Below are 21,923 nucleotides of genomic sequence, written 5' to 3'. Positions count from 1 at the left end.
AGTAGTTCATTGACACGTCAGGCCCCTTGGCAGCCTCCAGACAAACTTCATATTCACGTATCCCATTCGATCATCGACAGGTCCATTGTTATCAAAGCGTCCGACCAAAACCAACAGGGAGTTAAGTTTCCCCCGGATTCAAGCCCCAATCTCCCCCCTAGTGCCAGTTCAAGCGTCGCTCTTCTCGGCCTTCTCAATAATAGGTGCAGGCTTCTCGATCTTTTGTCGCAAGACGTGGCGCTTGATGAAGTAGGGGAGCCAAACTCTGAGTTCATATGAGATGAAGCTCTTGGTTGGGACGGAAAAGACCTCTGAGTGTCTGGTTAGCGAGCAAATTTCATGTAGACTCGGACTACTTCTCTTACGGTCAATTTCTTCCAGGGTCATTTGCTTGGTCTCTCGGACAAAGCAGAATATCATAGCCCAGGCGACTAAGTTGAGGCCAGCGTAGAATCCAACTCAACCGATGTTAGCACTTGAGTTATAGCTAGACACATGGTGACTTACAGGCTCCGGTTGGGGTCATGACATCTTGCATCTTGGGGAAGGTCAGGCCAAGAACACCAGCTGCAGAAACGTATTAGTACCAGCACATCAGAAACTAAGAAGTGTCAACGCCTACCAAAGGTGTTGTTGATGCAGACAGCCCAGGCCATTCCCTGCTCTCGCTGGATGGTGGGGAAGACCTCGGCCGAGTACTGGAAGGCAACGGGTCCTTCACCCAGGCAGTACATAATGGTGAAAAGATAAACGAAGCTGCATAGCGTTAGTTTGAGACTGTATCCCGGGAATCAACTACACTTACAGAACGACGGGTCCGATTCGAGCAGCCTGGGACACGCTCTCTGAGTCGTTCAGGAGGGAAAGACCACCTGCCAAGAGGAAAATGCACATCATGGGGAAGGTCTGTATGGACAATGAGTCAGTATCCTTTCACGTTGTTTGGGGTTGAAGCAGGACTTACAGCCAGGGTCAAAGTTCGGCGACCCTTGGTATCGATCAGGAACAAGGTCGGAATTGTGAAAACGACCTGGATGGCACCATAGCCCAGGGAAGCGAACAAGGCCTGATCGTCGCTGTAGCCCACTCTGGTAAAGATACTTGAGCTGTAGAACGAGATGACTGAGATGGGTTAGTGTTTGTCCCCTGGTGGCAGTAGGCGACTTACTGTTGATTCCGCACATCTGCTGGGCCAGCATGACGGTCGAAGCGCCGTAGTTTGCTCTCCTGATTCTGGGGACAGCAAAGCAATCCCACAGACGATCAAAGTATCCAGCTCCCCTTGCTTCCTTGAGTTCTTCCTGGTAGATGACATATGAGTAGTAGTAATCTCGTGTGCCGATGATTGGATGCGCTCGAAGCTGGCACATGGATTTCCATGCTTCGGCGTGCCTGCCATGCTTCATAAGCCAACGAGGAGATTCAGGGCAGAAGTAGATGCCGGCGGCAAGGATGAAGGCAGGGATGAAGGCAGAGCCAAGTTCAAGGCGCCACGCAATCTTGCCAACATCCTTAAGAATGACATTGGCGCAAAAGCCGAGGAAGATACCTTTAGGGTGGTTAGCCAATGCTTCCTACAGAAGAAGGGAAACCTACCAACTGTGACCCAGAGCTGCCAGAACATGACAAGAGCACCACGGATGCGGGCCGGGGCCATCTCAGCAGAATAGATGGGAACGGTGGCGTTCTTGGCTCCGATGCCGATGCCCATGACAAAGCGTGCTGCGAAGAGGCCTTGCCAAGACTTGGCGAAACCAGAACCGATAGGGGTCGCTACCAAGCAGCAGGCAGTGATAAAGATCTCGCCTCTTCGTCCGAAGTAGTGGTTCAGGGGATCGACAATAAAGGCGCCACTAAGGGGGAAGGGTTAGGTCACACGTCTAAGCCCTGGTGTAACAAGGGTTCCACGACTTACATGAGGCCAGCTGTGAGGAAGATGATGGAGTTGATGATTCCGATAGTCCAGGGTTCATCTTCAATGCCAAACTCCTTAGGGAATGACAAGTTGGCACCATTGGCACCAGTCTGATCCCAACCCTGGGTAGCAGCACCAACGGCACAAAGACCAATGGCATACCAAAGCATCACTGGGCCATGCCACTTGTGGTCCTTCTCGTATTGCAGAGCCTCGCGCTCATCCTCGCTCAACTCGGACAAGCTGGGGAAGCTGTCACCATCTCGTGCGACGAGAGCAGCCCGACCAAAGAGTTCGGCATGCTCAGACAGTCCATTTTCCTCAGCGTAGGCTCGAGCTTCGGCAACCACAGTCTCGGGTGATTTGTTCTACTCGGAGGGACAATCAGTCATTGTTCGGGCATGAGATATGGATAGGCAATGCTGGGTCTTACCTGGAGGGGGTTCTCAACGATGTTGACTGCGACCGACTTGCGACGGCCCTCATGAGAGGCAAACGAGGTAGGGTTCTGCAAGACGGCAGATCCGTCCTTCTCATAGTGAGAGGAGTCGCCGTGTCCTGGATCCTTTTCCATTCTGGCAGGTTGTGGGTATCAACAACAACAAGGCTTAGAAGGAGAGAAGCGCAGTGAGTGCTCTGCCGATCGATACTGGCAAAAGTTCTGGCAGCGTTGACATTGTTATATTGTATTTAAGCTCAACGTTCCATCCGCACATTGTGCTTCCCCAGATCCTATCCCCACCCCCCGCGCTCAACTGGTTCATGATCGGACCCGGTTAAAAGACATCTACTGCCGCAGCCGAAGCCGTTTTGGGCAGGTTGCCGTGATGAAGCAGGGTACAATTCTGGTTGCCTGGAAGATGGAGCAGGTTGTTGCACGATTGCAGGGTACATTTTTTGTTGCCTGGAAGATGGGGTACCACCCTCTGACATCATGTCATCCACTCGTTGAGTTGTGTGGTTGCATCGACGCACCATTTCGACCACGACAGGGTCGATCAATATTCGGCTGTCTCTCCGGCCCGCCATTTTGTGAAACCTCTTGTCTTTGAAATCATGCGAAGGACACCCTCACGAGTTGCTTGAAGGATTTAAGCTACCTAAATCGCGCCGCCAAGTTTTTGGCGCTAAATGTGTAAGACTGACTTGACTCGAGGAGATTGGACCAAGTCAGAGCTGAATTATGGGGTCGACGGCTTCTCCGAGGGCCTGACGCCCGCTCCTTGGTAAAAGCAATGTGACTTTTCAACGTTGGACAAGTTCAAGGAAGAGAATCCCTCAGGAATAGGATCCATCTTGGGGGAGGTCTGTATAATCTTGGCGAATGGTCTCGTGTGATTCACCCTTGTAGGCGGTGGGGAAGCGTAACTATCGACTCGGCACATCCATCCAAACCAGTGGAGATGTCTGTCCCGTTATTGCCGCTCAACATTGGTTCTCCGCATGAGCCGAGCGGGCGCTGTCCAGTAAAAAATACATGAGACTGATTTAGCTGTAAGTCTCACCTTATTATTCCGGTGTTTTTTCTTTTACCCACCAGCCAAGGTGTGAATGTCTCCACCCGCGCCAATGGATTTGCTGAGTTGAGGGAGTCGGTGGAGATGGTGTCAAGGTCCAGGTCAAGGAAAATTTTTAATTGCAAACCAACATTGCTAGTGTAGAAGTATCAATCCTAACCTATACTCTGCAATTGCTCTCGCTTTCCTGCTCACTTTCTTCACTTCTCCTGTGCTGTGATTATGTTCAATGCCGATTTCCGCTGATGAGATATCGTCGGTACCTCATCGCACTAATGATAACTGCCCGCATAAACGCCGATTGGTTCAGGTGCGGCTCAATGGAGAAATGAATTGCTTACCCCGCACCCCAGGATATCCCAACTTCAACACCACTACGGGGTAGCTGGCCATGTGATTTTTCCCGTCTGTTTTAGCGAAATCAGGTTGGGCGTCTGATGGGAACAGTTCCAGTAAGAAAACGCTGATCTTGAGGAGGAACGTCTCCACTATGTCCCATCTTATTAAGCATTTAGGGTGAGACATTCAAGGTCGGAACAGTCCGGATCAGCTAAAGATCGGCATGAAGCCCTTGACTTCTCTTTTGATGTCTTAAAAACATCGACTCGGGATACACGTGACTCATCACGTGGAGCGACAGCGCAGATGGCCCACTTCCGTATCTACCACCAACGAGAAGCACCTACCCTTGACTTCTGGCTCTCACGCTGTCCTTTATGCTTGAATATTCCGTAGTTAACGTAATGGAACCAGTTTATACTCAAAAAATTTCCCTTCAATAGCTCACTGCTGTTAGGCTGACTTTATTCCTCGACTAAATGGAATGAGATTCGAGAAGTGGACATGGCCTGGGGTTTCATTTCCTCTCCTTCAATTCTCGACTCCGCAAATTATCTCCGAAACAAAGGAAGACGTTTGTTTTGCAAAATGATAGGCGGTGACCTGAAACTTCAAACCGGCTCGTATTACTGCCGGGTTCCCCTTGTCCCCCTCTTACAATGTACTCATAATTAACCCACTACTCGCCATAATTCACCCCCTTCTTCAGAAAGGACCTGACCAGAGTCGCAATATTCTCCAACCGGTCAATGCGACAACCTTCATTCTGCCTCAACTTCTCAGCCACGGCATTGAATGTATCCCACACTTCAATGTACTTGTTGTTTGTGTTCCGATTGGTCCCAATCCAAGATAGCGCGTACTTCATCTGATTGCGGTCGCGTACCTATCTTGATCAAGTCATCCTTCCTTATCGCCGAAGTCGGGTCCAGCTGCTTGTTCTCATTGGTGTAAAGACACCGAGTCTGACGCACTCGATAACAAGTGCCGCCAGGCCTGCCGCAAGGGCATTGGCAACAGAGCTGCCAGAATGAGCCTCAAGCTTTTGTAGACGTTCTGGGAACATTGAGTATTGGGTCATAACCAGATGTAATGAAACTTATAAACGGTTTTAGTGCCTTCTCAATAGCCGCATCACTATGCCACGGGCTTTTTAGGTCGTCGACAATGACCTACCCTCTGCTTCAGCGATTGAACCTACAAAGTTCTCCAAGGCTGGGAATCGTACCATTATGAACGACTGACGCCCTGCTGCTTAAGCCAATCGAAGAAAAATGTCATATCCTTGAAAAAGTTAGTATCAAAGTTGAGCTAAAGAAGCCTTCTAATCCCCACCTCCTTGCCTGCATATCTTCTGTCGGGTATCTGCTTGTGGTCATCCAACTCGATCTGGGGAAAGGCGACGTATTGGAGAATCGTGTCAAATCGCAAATGGCCAAAATGTCTCCGGAAGGCAGCCCTGGTGAGCTTCTTGGGTGGTCCAAAGTCAAACCACAGTTCCTTGCCTGAATAGCATATCAGCAACGGGACTCTGAAAGAGACCAAAGACGGGAAGTTGCATACCTAACCCTCCCACACTTAAACATCGAGCCGCGTTCTCTGGCTTCTGGGTGCGTAAGTAAAGATGCTTAAGTTGGCGGCTGATGTCCGCGGCAGCATCTTGCCTCTCCTTGTCTTTCTCTGGAGAGTACGGGTCGGTCGCGTCTTGTCTGGGTGCCGAAGCGTAGGCAGAGGCTTTGGAAGACCCAACGGGGTGTAAAGAGGGGGAGGGCAAAGGGGTCAACTTCTTTTGAGTGTAAGATGTCGTATATGAAGAAGCAGACCTCTCTTGGTTGGCAGGGTTCGAATGCTTGTTGAGGCAAAAGCTGAATTGAACTCAATATCTGGTTCAAAGAAGTGGACGCCTCTGCACGGAGCCAACACATTCCCCGAGACAGCCCAACTCCTGGTGAAGCTCGGCACTGACCCGACCATCTTGACACACGGTCTGTACACGCCATTGGACATTGCCGTTTTCCACGGCCAGCGGGCAACCATTAATGTTATCCTGAGCAAAGCCAAGGTCAAGTTTGACCTTAGTCTCGAGGGTACTCGAAAGGCAATGGTAATTGCCGTCGATGATAACTACGTCGACGCCATCGAAGCGATCCTGGAGGCTGGTGCGGACGTCAACACGCTCGATCCTTCGAATGAGAACAACAAGAACGAATCGATCCTTTGCATGGCCATGCGGTTACCCAGCGAAGATATGGTTCGCAAGCTTCTCGAGTTTAGACCGGACTTGGAGGTCAGAAGCGAGAAGCAGAACACTGTGCTTCATTGCATGACGGATAGGTTGCCGGCGGCATCTTTCCGCCTGGAGGTGAATGCCGGCGGGAAACTGGACGTGGTGAACAACAGGGGGATCACTCCCCTACAGATGGCTGCCCGCAACGGAAACGAGGAGGTTTTCAGGTATATGATGACCAAGGAGGCAGCACTTTCAATGCTCCATAACTCCCCTCCGGACCAGTCAGGCACGGTGATGCACGATGCATGCAGCGAAGGATCCCTGGAGATGGTTCGGCTGTTGATTGAGAACCAGTTCAACGTCAACTTTGTCCTTAATGGATACTTTGGCACTCCCCTGATTTCAGCCACCATTGACCCCAGAGATGACGTACGTGGACAAAAGAAGGATATAATCGAGCTGCTGCTGGAGAATGGAGCAGATCCATCCGTTCGTGCTGGCCTCTTTGGATACCCGCTCAACTCAGCCTGCATGTGCTGTCCGGCCGAAATCATCAAGCTTCTCCTTGACAAGAATGCCTCCATAGACATCCAGGACCCTTTTGGGCGGAAGCCGACACACATAGCTTGCTACAGCTCTCTCGAGGCACTCACCCTTTTGAAAGCCCCCGACTCTGAGTTTGCCGTCAGGGATGAGCTTGGCCGAGTGCCTCTTCACTACGCCGTGGTGAATGGCCAACTGGACATCGTGGAAGAAGTGCTGGCACGTTCAGGACGAGTTGGCATCAGTATTGATGTCAAGGACAATGACGGATGGACACCACTTCTCTGGGCAGCTCGCGCATCGACAACCCTCCGCCAATTGCATCCGACCGATCCAATGACAACCGACATGGTATCTCTTCTGTTAAAGAGAGGAGCGGATCCCACAATCGAGGGGCTAGGGTTCTCCACCCCATCTCCTGCGTCTCAAATTGCCTACTACTCTGGAGCTGATGAGTATGTAACCTCCTATTCCTCCAATCCCCTTGCTAACACTCTCCGTTCTTTAGTATTGGTGACCTGATCGTGGTTAAGACCGGTAAAGAGCCCCCGTTAGTAAAGAGGCGAGGCAAACGAGTGGCTAATGGGTTCTGCGTTTGTTGCTTGCTCGAGATCGTGGGCAGCTATGTCCTGTGTGACACCTGTCCCGACTTTCAGCTGTGTTTCAAATGTTCCAGATCCAAGTCCAAGTTTCACCTTCACTCATTTCGCGATAAAGGAGAGGAATGGGATGACAACGGGAACGTGGAGCCTGAAAAGCTTGAAGAAGTTCCTCAAACGCCAATCAAGGTGGTCAATGGTGATATCCCACCAACAGCGCCAGAAGAAGGGAGCCAGAGCGATGAGTTTGATGATGAAATTGTGGGTTAGAACACTACGGATTATGGAGAATCTCATAGTTAGGATAACAAGTATGCCGAGTGGCCCCTCTAATGTAGATACTCAAGGCGTTTGATCCGGATAAAGTGGATGACAACAAGCCTCTGAGCGCAGTTATGGACGCCGAGGGCATTGTGAACCCGGTGACGCTTTCAAAAAAAGCTATCAGCCGCAATAAAAAAGAATATAATTATTGATACATGCTGGCATTAACCCCTAATGCGGAAAATACCATAAACTCTAACTCCCCAACCCTGAACCATTGTTGGCCATGTGAAGTAGTTCCCAAGATGCCGGATCTCGAAAGACGTCGGATATTCCATAGCTAAACAGATCATCGAATGCCATTTGGAGCTGAAACTGTGATGCATCAAACCCAACCCACGGTTCAATAAGCTGTTCCGGAAGATATTGAGGATTGTCAGCTACATGATCACCATGAAACCCTTGCTCGGATGGGAGAGACACTGGGGTTGGTATCACGACCTCCTCTGTCCCAACTGATTGGTTGATTGGCTGGTGGGTTGTAGTTAGAGGCCTCTCATCTGAAGTAATTGGTTCGGCCGTTGTAGTGGAGTCACTTTTATCAGGGGCTTCAACTCGTTGTCGATTCATGCTACCCGGATTGCTGGAACTCATCAGTCTGTGTGCAAGCTTTGCAACGCCTTGGGCAGTAGTCCAGCTCTGGCCAAGCGTATCAAGAGCTTCGCAGCAAAGACTGAGATCTCTGGACGAAGCATCAATGTCCCGTACCCTGTCCCGTAGAGCACGGTATATCACTGTTGTGGCCATGGCCATGGCATATGGTACTAACGGCAGTGGCGGGAGGGTTTCATGCTGGCCATGACCGAGCATCTCAAGGATACGGTCCGCCGACTCGAGCCGTCTGGTGTAATGCACGTTGTCTGGGCCGCTGTGTCGACACGATAGCATGGCAGCCAGATGATACCAGATCTCGAGGAATGCTGCTTCCATGTTAACAAGATGTCGAGGTCTGTGCAGTGGTACATGTGAACTAGCCTCTATGAGATCTGTGAAAACGATCGAATGTGGTGCCTGATGTGAGTTCTAATAGAGAAGGAAAATCCTCGCAGTCATCAACGGTTGATGTGGAGCTCGCCTTGTAGACCTTGGTTGCCTTGACTGTGAGGTCTCCCAATACTAGGGAGATGTGAAGAACCTGAGACCTATAGCTTTCTCTCCTTGGAGCAATACGGTCGATGGAAATGTCAGTGTCATCGATGATGAAAGGCCCTGCTCCCATGGTAGGCTTGTTGAGCCGGTCAAAGTTCCGAAGCGACCACCACAGATAGTCAAGGTCCTCATCTGAGTTCTCTGGCATCTTCAAATGTAACGACATTGACCATGCCTCCCTGATAGCCTGTGTCAAATACATCGAGGAGCGGTCAACGCCGCCTCGGCCGTCATTGTGGAGGTGCATCAACGCTAAGATCTGGATTTTGATAACCCTGTTTGACTCAAGGTTCGCCTTGATGGCTGCATCGAGGCCGTCGAGTAGCTTTGATGCGAATATTTGGTGGCTCAGAAGTGGTCCGCCGTCGGCCAGCCGTAGAAATGGAGCAGCCTGTTTCGCTTTGCAGATGACAAGACATATTGCCCTTAGCAAGTATCTAGAGGCTTGGCCGTTGCTGAAATCGCGGAGCACACTAGAACCATCCATGATGGGAATAAGGTCGTCTAGAAGAGAGTTGTAGACTGGTAGGAGTGCCTCAATGGTCGTCCTCGGTAGTTCAAGAAGAGCACCCACATCCTCCAGATAACGTCGATGGTGCTCCGTTAGAGGTGGTATTTTTATCGTCTGTCTGTACGTCCTCCACCACATTTGTCGACGCCGAGTCTGTTGAACAACATCCTCGGCGGTGGAGGCTCGGCCCCGGCTCGTCGCTGGTTGTCGACATGCTCGGTCTAGTTCAGGCAGGGAGAAGAGATGCTTCAATACTGCTTCGGGATTGTATTCTTGCAGTTGTGAAGGATGCGGGCTTGACTCTCTGGTGTTGACATCTGGTTGTGACTCTGGGGCAGGAGGCTCGACTGGTCCCAGATTGTCGGTCCTGGTGTCGCCCTCGTCATGATAGCATCGCTTCTTTCGTGAGCGACAGTGTTGACAAGGTATTGGCGATATACTGTCAGTCGCCCTCAGTTTCGTAATAGGCAGCTAGAAACTTATCTTGGGACGTTCGTTTCCTCGTAGGTGCGGTTGATGATTGCCAAACAAGCTCCATGGCTGTCGTGATCAATCGATAAGCTCTGGAGTTACAGTATCCTATGGACTGGAGCTCGATTCCACCTGTATTGGAGGCGGCATTGATGAGAGTGGAGAGATGGCGGCTCGGGATGGAAGCGTAAAAGGGGCTAGCTTCCCCGCCCCTGACCGGGCATGGTCGGCCCGCAAAAGTAGCTTCCGGGTGCGGGGCCGCTCCGAAAACGGTAAATGCCGCTCCGAGAGCCAACTACTGTGATGAGAAATCGTGACACTTGACAGCCACCTGGGTGAGGAGGGCTTCGGTCTGGTCCAACGGCCCAGCATTGCAGGATGAGGTAACCACGTCTAGCACTATTTTACGGCGTAAAGTGCCAAAACACTTGCTAGGTGGTGTTGCCATGTATTAGGGCTCTGTTTGAGGTGAGGCCAGTCCTCTGTCCCCTGCTACGCAAGCAAGGATCTGGAGTCCGATCCTGTTTTGGAATCCCGGCCCATCAACTTAGGGGCTAAACCCAAGTTGGGTCGGCAACTCAACCGCTCAAGGAGTGCAGCCGATGAGACGTATGCATGACTGGATCGACTTTGATCTGCGTGCCAACAACCTCTCATGTGTTGACGGATGGCAGAGGCGCTCCGGAGGGATTGGCTGGCCTCAATTACCCCACTGATAGCAACGCGGGGTACAAACATGTTTCTCTCTGAAGTGACATATAAAGATCCATGAAATCTTCAGCAGGGGTTTTATGTTCATCAGCTCATTGTATAGTCATTAGCACTACTTGTACATCCCAGTCATCATCATGTCTCCTTCCTCCACTATCACACGCTATGTCATTGTGGGCATGGGCGTCCGCTCGTCCATGTACTACGAGAGCATCATCAGAGACTTCAAGGATGTTGCAAAGCTCGTGGGAATCTGCGACACAAATCAGACTCGCATGAACGCTGCAAACGACCACATCGCAGAACTTGGAGGCGAGCGCGTGTCTACCTACAAGGACAAGGACTTCGATAAGATGGTCCAAGAACAAAAGGCTGATGTTGTCATCGTCACCACCATCGACCTCTTTCACCACCACTACTGCATCCGAGCCATGGAGTTGGGCTGTGATGCAATCACGGAAAAGCCCATGACTATTGATGAAGAGAAGCTTCAGGCCATGATCGATGCCGAAAAGAGGACCGGAAAACAGGTTCGCGTACTGTTCAACTATCGGTACGCACCTCATCACACCAAGGTTCGCGAGTTGATCGACTCTGGTGTCATTGGCGAGATCTCGACTGTCCACATGGACTGGATCCTTGATTGCCCCCACGGAGCTGACTTTATGCGTCGCTGGCACCGACACAAGGAGACCAGTGGTGGCATTCAGATGCACAAGTCAATCCACCATTTTGACTTAGTCCACTTCTGGCTCAACACCGAGCCTGAGCTTGTCTATTGCCTGGGCTCCCTGCGTTTCTACGGCAGAGAGAATGCCGAAAAGCGTGGCGAGAAGAACCTCGGAGAACGATATCTCAACAACCAAGATGCGAAGAAGGATCCCTTTGCTTTCCAGCTCGGTGATAACGAGCGGATGAAGAAGCTATACCTGGATGCAGAGCATGAAGATGGCTATATCCGAGACAGGAACTGCTTCGGCGAGGACATCACCATCGAAGACAATCTCTCCATGATCATCAAGTACAAGAACCGCGCTGTTCTCACCTACAACACCTACGCGTATGCACCATGGGAGGGATACCGATGCGTCTTTAACGGGACCAAGGGTCGCCTTGAGATCAATGTTGTCGAGAGCGGCTACTCGCCGACAGGCATTCCAGTGACGAAGGATCCCAGTGGCGAGGATAAGCAGTATATCCAGGGAGGCGTCGAGCAGACCAAGATTGTTGTCTATCCCATGTTTGAAGAGCCATATGTGGTGGATGTTGTCAAGCAGGAGGGTACTCATGGTGGCGGTGATCCCATCTTGTTGCGAGATGTGCTCCTTGGTGAGAAAAAGGGGGGTGTCGATCGCGCCGCCTTCATCCGTGATGGAGGCAATGCTGTCCTTGTGGGAGTTGGAGCTAATCACTCCATGAAGTCAGGCATGCCCGTCAAGGTACAGGAGCTGGTCCGCTGGTAGTTGTAGATGCCATAGTAATTTGGACTTTCGCTTGGACTTCACCAGATCTCTCAAAAACAATGTGGTGTTGCGGTGACCCAACCGCATAATCGCGAACAAGGCTGCTTTTGCGTGCGCCCTGTTGAGGACGACGAATCAAGTTATGCGAGCAGCGATGAGAGTGATTCCGAAGAAGACACGCCCATTGGAGAGGACAATAATTCGATGCAAGATGGATGAGAATTCGTCCTCCCATCCAGACGTTGGCTGGAGCTATCCGAAGCTTTGTTCCAGCTCTCGATGATACTCTGAGCACATCGAGACCCTGCTGGAGATATGTCGCCTTGCTCTGTCATTCATTACTCGAAACCCGAAACAGAGTTAGCCTTGTCAATCATATCATGCTAATAGCTTGCAACCCTACTACACCTACTGCCTGAATTAGCACGTCAGATGAGCCGCCGAGCGCAGCTTGGAACTATCAAGGGGCCAATTATGTAGACTTCTTCGATGAACCATAGGACGAGAATTTTCAAGATCAAGAATGCCAAGAATGCACGACCGCAGATAGAACTCCGGCCGATTCTCAGAGACTTGAGTTCGAACTCTTCCCTCTTTGGCCAAAAAGCGATGAAGACGACCCCGACTGGCTTCCGGACAGCCAACCCCATAATCACGACGAACCCCTGGAGTACGACTCAGGTTTGGAAGCCGAAGACTCTGACGATGGGTCGTCAAGAAGCTCTTACGATGAGTCTTGCCACGATGACAAAGATAGCGATGATCAGGGAGGCAGCTATGGCGGTACGCTGAAGCAATACAATCTCCCGGGTCTGTTTGATCCGCCGAGGCCTCAGAGGCTGCCCCACGGGACCTGGCATAGAGGGCTTGTCCATTACACAGGCAACCGCAGACTTCCAGAAAAGCGAGTGCTTCTTCCTCGCGGCTCCATATCCAAGATCCCGCCAGAGCATATCGCTTCGCCGGCATGTCGGAGCTTACGAGGTATCAATAGACATGTGCTAAGCCTGGCGCAAATGAAGAATTGCCGCAACGTCCGCGTTTTGGTACCAAAGCCGTCGAATTGGAGGACAGGCGTTAGCGAGCAGCTCCTCGAAGAAAGCAGTCTATTCTATCTATCAGGAGAGTCAAATGGCTCAAATCTTGGCGTGGATGGGCATTTCCAGCCCTGGCGGTCCTTCTATCCCCCACGCCACGGGCTGCATGAATTGAGGACCGTTGCAACCGGGACTAACGACGAATATCTACGACGATGCTGATTGGTACTAAACAGCTGTAACCACCAGATGGCTTCCAGACAAGTCAAACGTTCGTATAGGGAGATAGAATATGAGAAGGGAAGATGTAATCGAATTGAAGACTGTACATAACTAGGCACTTGGCTATGAAATGCTTAAATGAGGAGTAGTTATGGTCTCCTAAACAGCATCAACGCGTCGCCCCCAACCACTAAGGCCCCCTAGTAGTGATACCTAAAGTTCAAATTCTCCTTGTCTGTCTTGTCTTCAAATCCATGCGCGAGCGTACTATCCACGGTAATCTCACCATCCTCTGTTCTCTTATCCCGGACCCTGTTGCTGTACGCATAGTAGGCCCGTAGCAATAGCAACGTTGCGGCTAGGACACCATAGCAAGCGACGTGCACTGAGAATGCGATGAAGTATCGAGGAGCATCGTTGGAGCGGAATACTTGAGGCCCGATACAGTTTCCTACAGCCCAGCATAGGAAGTTGGTAGCGATGACAAAGGATCTCTTGGTCTGGCCCGCGACATTCCGGGTGATTAGGGAGAGGCATAAGGCAGAGCAGGCCCAAAATGATATCGTGACGTAGTAGGCCAGGAGCAGACCGATCTCATTTGCCTTGCTTGTGCGTTCAACAGTCATGAGGACCACGGTACCGGCAATTGAGCTACAGGCCCTGTTAGTATGCCATATTATCGTTGGTGAGAGGGACAAAACTCACGGAATCACCGATGCAGCCATGGCGTAAATGGGCTGTCCGGTCTTTCGATCCACCCAAACGGCGCCGAACATGATGATTATCATGACAGCACCCAAAACCATGGACAGAAGTTGTGTCTGGAGGACATCGAAGCCAAAGCTCTTGACCAGAAGTGCTGAAAAAGCATTGAGGCCAGAGTTGGGAAGGGTGGTGCAGATCTGAATCATTCCAAACGCGTACGCTATTTGATGTTAGTCATGGTCATTCAAGATGCTCGATAAACTTACTTTGCGGGTCTCGCAGAGCCTCGTAAATCTGTTCTACTCGAAACTTTCTGTTTTGCAGTCCACTCTGATTGCTGCGAACGCGCTCGACCATGAGCTTCTTGTCGTCCTCGGAGAAACACTTTGACTTCATTGGAGAGTCGGGCATCCACCAGAGAACAAAGAGTCCCCAAAGTACGGTGATACATCCGTACGTTATAAACAGTGCTTGCCAAGAGTGAATAGGGGATTTGTCGGGAATGTTCGAGAAACAGTAGGCCAGGAGACCCCCGACGATCTGCTGTAAGCCGTTCATGGCATACCTTTAGAGGTTAGCCTGCGTTTGAGAGCCCGAAAGCCAACTGACCACTCACCAAAGAACCACTGTCGTACTTTGTTCAGAACGTCGGTACCACATGCCTGAAAGGAACACGAAACATGGCTGGCAACAAGCTTCAAGGGCTCCCAAGAAGAACCGGACGGCAAGCAAGCCTCCAAAATTTCGACAGGCCGCATGGAGCGCAAGCACAGCGCCCCAGCAGATGATGTTGGCTGCGAGATACTTGGCCACCGAGATGCGTTGTATGATCCAGTTCGTCGGGTATTCAACTACCAAAACCGCGATGTAGACAATGGTTGTCAACCAGCTGTACTGGATAATGTTGTTAGCAACCTCCTGAGGGGGAACTAGAGCCATGCTGATATGCGTACCTGCTGCCCGACGAGCCGAGTATCATCCACGATCCCCATGATCGAGGCAAACGAGATCGTTCCTTTGTCAAGTGCCTGAAGGAAGTATGTCACCATCATGACGAGCAGAACTCGCTTGTCAATCATCCTTTTCAGTCGTTTGTTGGTCTCGTTGTCGATCTCGATGGCAGCCGCAGAAGCGTATTTTGCGACTTCTGGGTCGACCCTGTTATTATCGGCAGCATGCTTGATGTCGGTGGCATCCTCGAGATGCGTGGAACTGAGGGACTGAGGATTATTCTTCGTTGACGACATTGTGAAGCAGTAGGAGACAAGGAGAATGAGTCAACGATGGCTTGACTGGGTGGTCGGAGCTGCAATGCCCTCGTTTATATGCTTTGGGTCTTTCCCCGCATTCCCTACACCCCAGACTGCTAATGACATGGAGAATCCGGGGATGCGGAGCTCGACAATCCGGGGTTGTCCACCGGCGATAGCCTTGATCCATATTATCCAAGGTGATGCCCCTGTATGTATGGGACTGGGAATGACTCGCCGAGAGTCTCGCCGGTAAGCATGTCGGCAAGTTTTGTTGAAGTCCTCCGCAAAGCAGAGCCGACCCAAAATTGGCTTAGTCTGTCCCCCGGGGGTGTCGGGTGGTCTGGCGTCGGACCGTGTTGAGTGGCCCGTACGTTGTGATCGACAGGTGTACTGTATGTGCTGATGGCCTTCTGTATCTAGATATCGTGTTGCGATAGAGCTGGGTGGCATCAACAAGTTGATTAAATTGTCGAGTGCCGTCGAGTTCTATGTTGAACAAGAATCACTTGGTGATATATTTCACTCGCTACTATCCAAATTATATAGAGGACACACCCCTCAACGGGTTAACGCCATTCGTTTACGTGATGTTTAAACTGTCACATTACGTAGCCTCAAAGGACAAGGTCGTATCCTCTCAATTGTCAGCAAGTTGTTGGCGTCTCCGCCCCAAAAAGAGTAACGACCCGACAAGCCGTGCACGGCTAGACTTGGGGTTGGGACCAGGTCCATACCATGATGATCCACTATCTTCCGATGCTGGGCGCCAGCGGTACAAGTCTGATCTTTGCGATGGGCCTTGCCGTCATGGGACGATCTCAGTTAGGGGTACATCTCCTATGTCGCCATTGCTCTTATTATTTCTCTTGTATAAGACCTGAGAGTTGCTCTTACATATAGTGCTACTCAGTGCACATGGGCTATCACTTAGACGTGGCACTGCAAGCCCGAGTTCTGGTCGTTTTACAGTCTCCGATACCTGGGCAAAAGCCTGATTAGAGGCCGAGAGTGAGACTTAAAGTTCAGACCTCCAATCAACCTAGAGAGTGCAGAAGTTAAATGAGACTCAGCGGAAAAGAAATTTGAGGAGGCCGGACAGGCCAGGTTAATTTGTAGCACCCCCCCCCCCCCCCCCCCGCCCACTGTCGACTGAACCAACACACAGACTAACACGGCATCCCAAGAATCCATGAAATATATCTCTAACGTGACATTTATATCCTTCATGTCTTATAGACCTTATGGTCCCGAACCGACCCGGAGGCCTGAAGATTGTATCACAATCGGTCTGTCACCGGCGGCAGGATCTAGTTATCTACGATCACTGGCATTAACCATGCTAATCAATCCAGCTAACAAGACGTAATGAACACCCGAAAGACCTGGAAATAGCCTATTGGTTCAACTAGGAGCTCATACAACAATTGAGTAGCCCTCAGATGAATTGGCACACATCCGCTTGGTCCAGCAAGCCAGTTAAGCCAAGAGGTTGGTGATATCCCCATGCTCTATTCGACATTTTCCGTCCCTGTTTGACGTGTCTCCGCTCTTAAAACAGTCCAAACACCCGAACCACGTCTTGTGCTTGGGAATGTTACGGGCAAGAGCACGTAGGTCCCTCGTTAGGCTGTCTGTGCGATCCCCGGAACACCCGCAGTTGTATCGTGACGTACAGCTCCTCACGGCGAGAAGGGGAAGATTATTTGCAGCTTTGAGCAAGTCACTGAGTTTATGATCTCTTAGGTCAAGCTCGTAAGGGACAATCCCCGCTCCCCTGAGCGTGAGGGTATATTCTGAAATGGCATGGCTCGCACGATAGCATCCCGAGGTGAGGCTTGTCCATTGCCACGTCGTCCACGGTGCTGTGACGGCGCGGTGATAGGCCTCGCAGAATTGAAGTCGCTTCTGGTCCAGGTATCCTGCGTCAAAGTTAGCCAAGTCCTTGAACTTGCTCGAGAATCCGGGTCCTTACTCCCAACGTCATTGGGCAGAAGAGGATGATCAATCAACTGTATCGCCTGTGTCTGGGGCCCTGCAATTGGTCCTTCATGATAAAGAGCCAATGTCCACGCAACTTCGCAGAACTCATGCGGCAAATCTGCCACATAAGCGAAGATGAGAAGACGGGAAATGTTTTCAATTGACGCTTCTTCCACGTCAGGCAATGAAGACGTCCAATTCCTAAGCCATAGGGCACCACAGTACTTGAGAGTCTGCGTGCATTGATACTTGTCGCACACGCCAGCCAGGGCGAGAAGTAAGTTGCTTCGGGGCTGTTCGGGGACTCCCTTGAACTTGAAATGTAGTATCCTGCATAGAAGAAGCATGGCTGTGAAGTCATCATCAGGAAGCAATAGCCGATATGGTTCCTGGCCTGGTGATGCCTTTGAGTCGGAAAGTTGGACTCCCTCGAGAAACCTCCCATCGAGCATGGCTTGGAATACTGGGGATGCATTTGAGAGAATTTTTGAGGATACTAATATCTCTCTGTCCTCGAGCTGGGCAGTCACCTCCTTCTCCTCATCTTCAGACTTGGGCTGATCTTCCTTTTCGGAGGCCTTTTTTGAGGGAGCATCGGTTTGAGGATCGTACGGTGAGACTAGAACAAGGTCCCCAGCGGGATCAACCGTGCTTCTCTTCAGCATCGATTCGGTATTCGGTATTGCGTCAAAGGACTTGATATCAAGCTCACTCAGGTTGGGCGAGGGAGGATGGAGGAGCAAGAATCGCGTTGCTGAGGGTCTCCATCAAATTGAGTTTCAGCCACAGCGCTTAGTCACCCACTTGGCGCGCGCTGCAAGGGACTTGGAGGCTGGCGCCTTGTGATTGACGTTCTAAGCGCCTGAGGTTCAGGGATAAGCTAAATCACAGATGGTCACTGAGAGAAGGCCATGAGGATCACCAATCGAACATTTGAACTATATCATTGTATTGCGAGATTTCGGTATGGTGCACAAGACGTCTCCGACGACAAAAGAAAACGTTGGTAGCGCTCTGCAAAGACTCGGCGCCAAGCCTGATCGCGAGGTGAAGAAGTCGGGGCGAATCGTTTGCATTAACAAAACGAGATTTTCCCCATTCGTTTTGCTTCTCTGTCTCTTTCTTACATGTATCAAAAAGTCAAATTCTCATCTAACAATGTTTGTCTCGGTCCATGATGATCACTATCACAAAGTCCCAACATGTCAGTGATCGACTTACGGAGTCAGGATTACGAAACGATAACGGGCATCAACAACCCTAAACTCACTCATAAATGCATCTCAAGTTATAGTATCATTATTTATTGATATTTCAAACTGGTATCTCTAATATAAATTATAACCACTTGTGCTAGAATCGCCTGTCCTGTACGATCACTTCCGTGTCGTCGGATCACCTACCTACCCTACACATTAATCGAGAACTGGTGGCCTGACAGGGTTATTCTTTGAGACGGTAGTAAACTGAGCCTAAATCTGGAACCGTTTCAAATAGCTCTGGGGGGAAGTTGAGGCCATCCCGAACAAGTCCGAGTCTGCCGGATAGTATTGAGTCTTGACCTTTCAATCGCAGAACCTTGACAAAAGTTCCGGAGCTTCTCACATGTGCTTCAAAGGCCCTGGCCTCCGTTCGGGGTCTTCCTGACCAGGGCATTGATCGGCACACACCCCTGTCTCCGAACCGGAGCGTACCTCTTAAGCATAAGACGGCGTGCCCAATAGGGAAGCTCTTCAAACATCTCCCCACGCCTCGACCGTTAGATTAGATTAAAGCATTTGCACTCTCAATGGCCACACGAGTTTCCTGCTCCACGCTCCTTTAATAGCACTGGCAACAGCCGAGGCATCCACGATAGGTTACATTGACACGATGAGCTAGGCTGCCAAGCCGTCCCTTGCACAAAAAGCCCTCGTCCGTGATTGGCAGGTGTCTTCTCGTTTATCTAGGGTTTCGTTCAATGAGCGCGGACTCCACTTCCTTCCACGGAAGGTGGATTTCCATAGTCACGCTCTGGACCTGGACCAAGGACTAACAAGGGCGGCGACAGGACGCTTCTTGAAGCTACTCTGGCGTGATATCGACGGCCTTCCTGGCTATGACTATTTCCAACTTGGCAGGAGGGATAGTTCGGTATACGAGAGACCACGGCTGAACACAACAAAGAGGGCGAGGATCGACATATCCGTGTATCACGGCATCAAATTGTCCGTTCTCGCGATAAGTGCTCAAAGATAGTAAATAATATAAATACTGAGAGAATTACGGCTCGTTTGAACAATATCACCTCAGCTTCGTCCATCTTCAGTCTGACTCCTACTCCGCTTTCATCATGGTTTCCAAGTCTATTCTCGCTGTTCTTCTCGGCACCGCCGGTGTCCTGGCTCTCCCCCCTCGTTGCGCCGTCACTGATCCCACACCGGAACAGTTGGACAATGCCGCAACTCTCAGGGCCATTGAGGAAACCGCCAGAATCGCCGCCAGGGCCTCCATCACTGTCGAAACATATTTCCATGTTGTCTCGTCTTCCTCATCCAAGTACATCACCCAAAAGCAGCTACAAGACCAGCTGGTCTACATGAACGATTCTTATGGCCCCCATGGAGTTACGTTCAGGCTGGCGGGCACCGATTTCACCACAAACACCAACTGGGCTGCTGGCAACGGCGAGGTTGCGATGAAGAGGCAGCTCCGTAAAGGAGATTACAGCACTCTCAACCTCTACTTTGTTGACACTCCCAAGCTGGATGGCCGCACGGCTCTCGGCTACTGCCACTTCCCCGAGCCTGGGGTGACAACTGGATCCACGACTTTCATCAAGGACGGTTGCGTCATTGATGCGCAAACCGTCCCCGGCGGAACTGCTGAACCATACAACCTGGGTGGAACTGCTGTCCACGAGATTGGACACTGGTTCAATCTCTTCCATACTTTCCAGGGCGGCTGCACTGGCAGTGGAGACTTTGTCAGCGATACCCCTGCCCAGGGTAAAAACACATCGGGTTGCCCTGCCCGCTCGGATACGTGCCCAAACCAGCCTGGCGATGACCCCATCCACAATTACATGGATTATTCTGACGAGTAAGGACTTTCTATACATTTTCTGGCTTAGCAATGACTAATTTGACATAGTATCTGTTATGAGGAGTTTACTCCCGGCCAGGAGACTCGCCTTCACACCGCTTGGGAGACTTATCGCCAGTAGAGAGAGAGTTTTGTGGATCTACCCTGACCGACTTGTGTACATAGTCCTTAGTTGCCGAATTGATGATGAGATGATGAGTGTATTTGAGATTTTGATAAGACTCAAGTGTTAATGGCTTTGCTGTCGCTCCGGCTACAGGTCAAGGAAAAATCGCGCGTGTGTTGTCTCCATTTCCACTCAACCTTAAAGGTCCATCACTTCGCTGATCCCATCCCATATCCATCTCAAAGGACTGACAATGTTGATGATCAGCCGCTTCACCTCCCAGAAAACCACGTACAAAGCCCATTCGATACAGTAGACGATGACTATAGCCTCACTCATAACCCACGAGGCGGTTTTCTTGGCTTGCTGTATAACCGGATGCGAACACTTCCAAGGTCTCGCCACTGCAGAAGTGCTCGGATCCTCTAGGTCATCATCCGCAGGCCAGTCTAGCCTCGTACGATAGACGTTATACACGAGGGGGCCACCGCACATCTCGCGGGCATCCAATGGACATTCAAACCGGCACTGCGTTTCATTGACCCGTGATGATGGCGGCGGGTATGAGCGAGAGCAATGGCAGTCGCCACCCTGTCTTAGTGCAACAGGATATCCATTTGCGGCGCATGCGTATGTGCAAGAATCTCCCTGAGTCTCGCGCTTGAAAGACCTATGGTCTACGGTCTTAAAACTCGCTGGTGTGTCATCGAAGCAGCCATAGAACGGTAGCTTTGGCGACTCGGGCTCCCTTGCTTCCTCTTCGTCATCGGCGACGGCAACACGCAGGCCCGTGTTGATGACACTCCAAGTTCCATGTCCGTCACACGCCTGTGAGGGATAGCCAGGACATGGAACATCGCACCACTTGTCATCCACTCTCGTGCTCAGCATGGGATATGTATCAGAACAAATGCACTTATATTCTCGGGTTAGCGCAACAGGCTTCCCCAAGTGCGTGCAGGGTCTTGGCACATGTCGCAGCCGTGTTGATCGATTCTCTGGCCCTAGTTCTTCTGACTGCTCGTCGAGGAGACAAGCTATAGCAGCCGTGGGATGTCGTCCGAGCTGCTATGGGCTCTGCAAAGGGAATTTGCCGAGCAGGTCTGTTGGCAGGCCCAACCTGGTACTGGATCTTTTGCGAGAGCCCGGTGAGGTACGCAGTGTACATATTCGAACGGCCACCACACGTATGATCAGGGCTGCCACGGCATGGGATCCCACAAAAATAACCGTTAACCAACGCCGTCTTGGGTGGGTAGGTAGTGGCGCAGCGGCACTCAGAGCCGTGAATCATGGCAACTGTTTTGCTCTTGATCCGACAAAGGTTGGTACAGGCCTTGAGAAAATCCTTGGTGCTGCGCGCGCAAAGGCGTACGAACTGCCCCCTTGGGAAGCTGCTTGAAACATCCTTGCGAGACGAGTTGGTCGGAAGTTGCAAGTCGCTTAAGCTGTTGCTCAGCCACTGCAACGGTGCCCTGAAACCGTGGGGAGGAAGAGGCTCATGCTCGACGTCCAACTTGATGCCCAGATTGTAGACGCTGTAGGCTCCTGGACCACCACACACCCAATGGTGTTTGCCGGAACATGGTAGTATGCATCGTTCTTCAGGGAGCAGTGACCGTTCGGGTGGATACTTGTCGGCGCAGTAGCACTTGTCGTCGTTCATGAGCATAACACTGTATTGCCGGCCCTTGCAGTGGCGATAGCACCAATTTGGGGCCATATTTGTCCGCCGAAAGAAGGTGAATTGGCTCGGGAGCTCAC

At 51.1% G+C, this 21,923-nt stretch overlaps 5 protein-coding genes and 1 pseudogene across 6 annotated transcripts, besides 1 other annotated feature; 2 read left to right on the top strand and 4 right to left on the bottom strand.

Annotated features, from left to right (window-relative positions):
- Window positions 1-168: 168 nt before the first annotated feature.
- NCS57_00514100 (MFS domain-containing protein) lies at window positions 169-2,489 on the bottom strand (the record flags this gene model as incomplete). The annotated part of the gene is made up of 10 exons (XM_053055076.1): window positions 169-311; window positions 366-458; window positions 508-567; window positions 623-756; window positions 806-906; window positions 965-1,122; window positions 1,169-1,549; window positions 1,597-1,853; window positions 1,916-2,283; window positions 2,349-2,489. The coding sequence occupies 10 exons, from the start codon at window positions 2,487-2,489 to the stop codon at window positions 169-171; spliced, it is 1,836 nt and encodes a 611-aa protein (XP_052914031.1).
- Window positions 2,490-8,437: 5,948 nt separating this feature from the next.
- On the bottom strand, window positions 8,438-9,265 carry NCS57_00514000 (uncharacterized protein; the record flags this gene model as incomplete). Its single annotated transcript, XM_053055075.1, has 1 exon — window positions 8,438-9,265. The coding sequence occupies one exon, from the start codon at window positions 9,263-9,265 to the stop codon at window positions 8,438-8,440; it is 828 nt and encodes a 275-aa protein (XP_052914030.1).
- Window positions 9,266-10,446: 1,181 nt separating this feature from the next.
- Window positions 10,447-11,772, top strand: NCS57_00513900 (uncharacterized protein; the record flags this gene model as incomplete). Its single annotated transcript, XM_053055074.1, has 1 exon — window positions 10,447-11,772. One exon carries the CDS (start codon window positions 10,447-10,449, stop codon window positions 11,770-11,772), a length of 1,326 nt encoding a protein of 441 aa, XP_052914029.1.
- A 1,459-nt stretch (window positions 11,773-13,231) lies between these two features.
- NCS57_00513800 (MFS domain-containing protein) lies at window positions 13,232-14,983 on the bottom strand (the record flags this gene model as incomplete). The annotated part of the gene is made up of 5 exons (XM_053055073.1): window positions 13,232-13,682; window positions 13,737-13,956; window positions 14,003-14,301; window positions 14,353-14,630; window positions 14,690-14,983. The coding sequence occupies 5 exons, from the start codon at window positions 14,981-14,983 to the stop codon at window positions 13,232-13,234; spliced, it is 1,542 nt and encodes a 513-aa protein (XP_052914028.1).
- A 1,482-nt stretch (window positions 14,984-16,465) lies between these two features.
- NCS57_00513700 lies at window positions 16,466-17,721 on the bottom strand (annotated as a pseudogene). Its single transcript has 2 exons — window positions 16,962-17,721; window positions 16,466-16,908 (listed from the first exon to the last, which is right to left on the bottom strand).
- Window positions 16,466-17,721: a sequence feature.
- Window positions 17,722-19,301: 1,580 nt separating this feature from the next.
- NCS57_00513600 (Peptidase-M43 domain-containing protein) lies at window positions 19,302-20,174 on the top strand (the record flags this gene model as incomplete). Its single annotated transcript, XM_053055072.1, has 2 exons — window positions 19,302-20,050; window positions 20,102-20,174. The coding sequence occupies 2 exons, from the start codon at window positions 19,302-19,304 to the stop codon at window positions 20,172-20,174; spliced, it is 822 nt and encodes a 273-aa protein (XP_052914027.1).
- Window positions 20,175-21,923: the final 1,749 nt, after the last annotated feature.

The sequence above is a fragment of the Fusarium keratoplasticum genome, chromosome 4 (genome assembly GCF_025433545.1).
Source record: "Fusarium keratoplasticum isolate Fu6.1 chromosome 4, whole genome shotgun sequence".
NCBI classification, from domain to species: Eukaryota; Fungi; Ascomycota; class Sordariomycetes; order Hypocreales; family Nectriaceae; genus Fusarium; species Fusarium keratoplasticum.
This window is presented reverse-complemented; position numbering and strand designations above follow the sequence as displayed.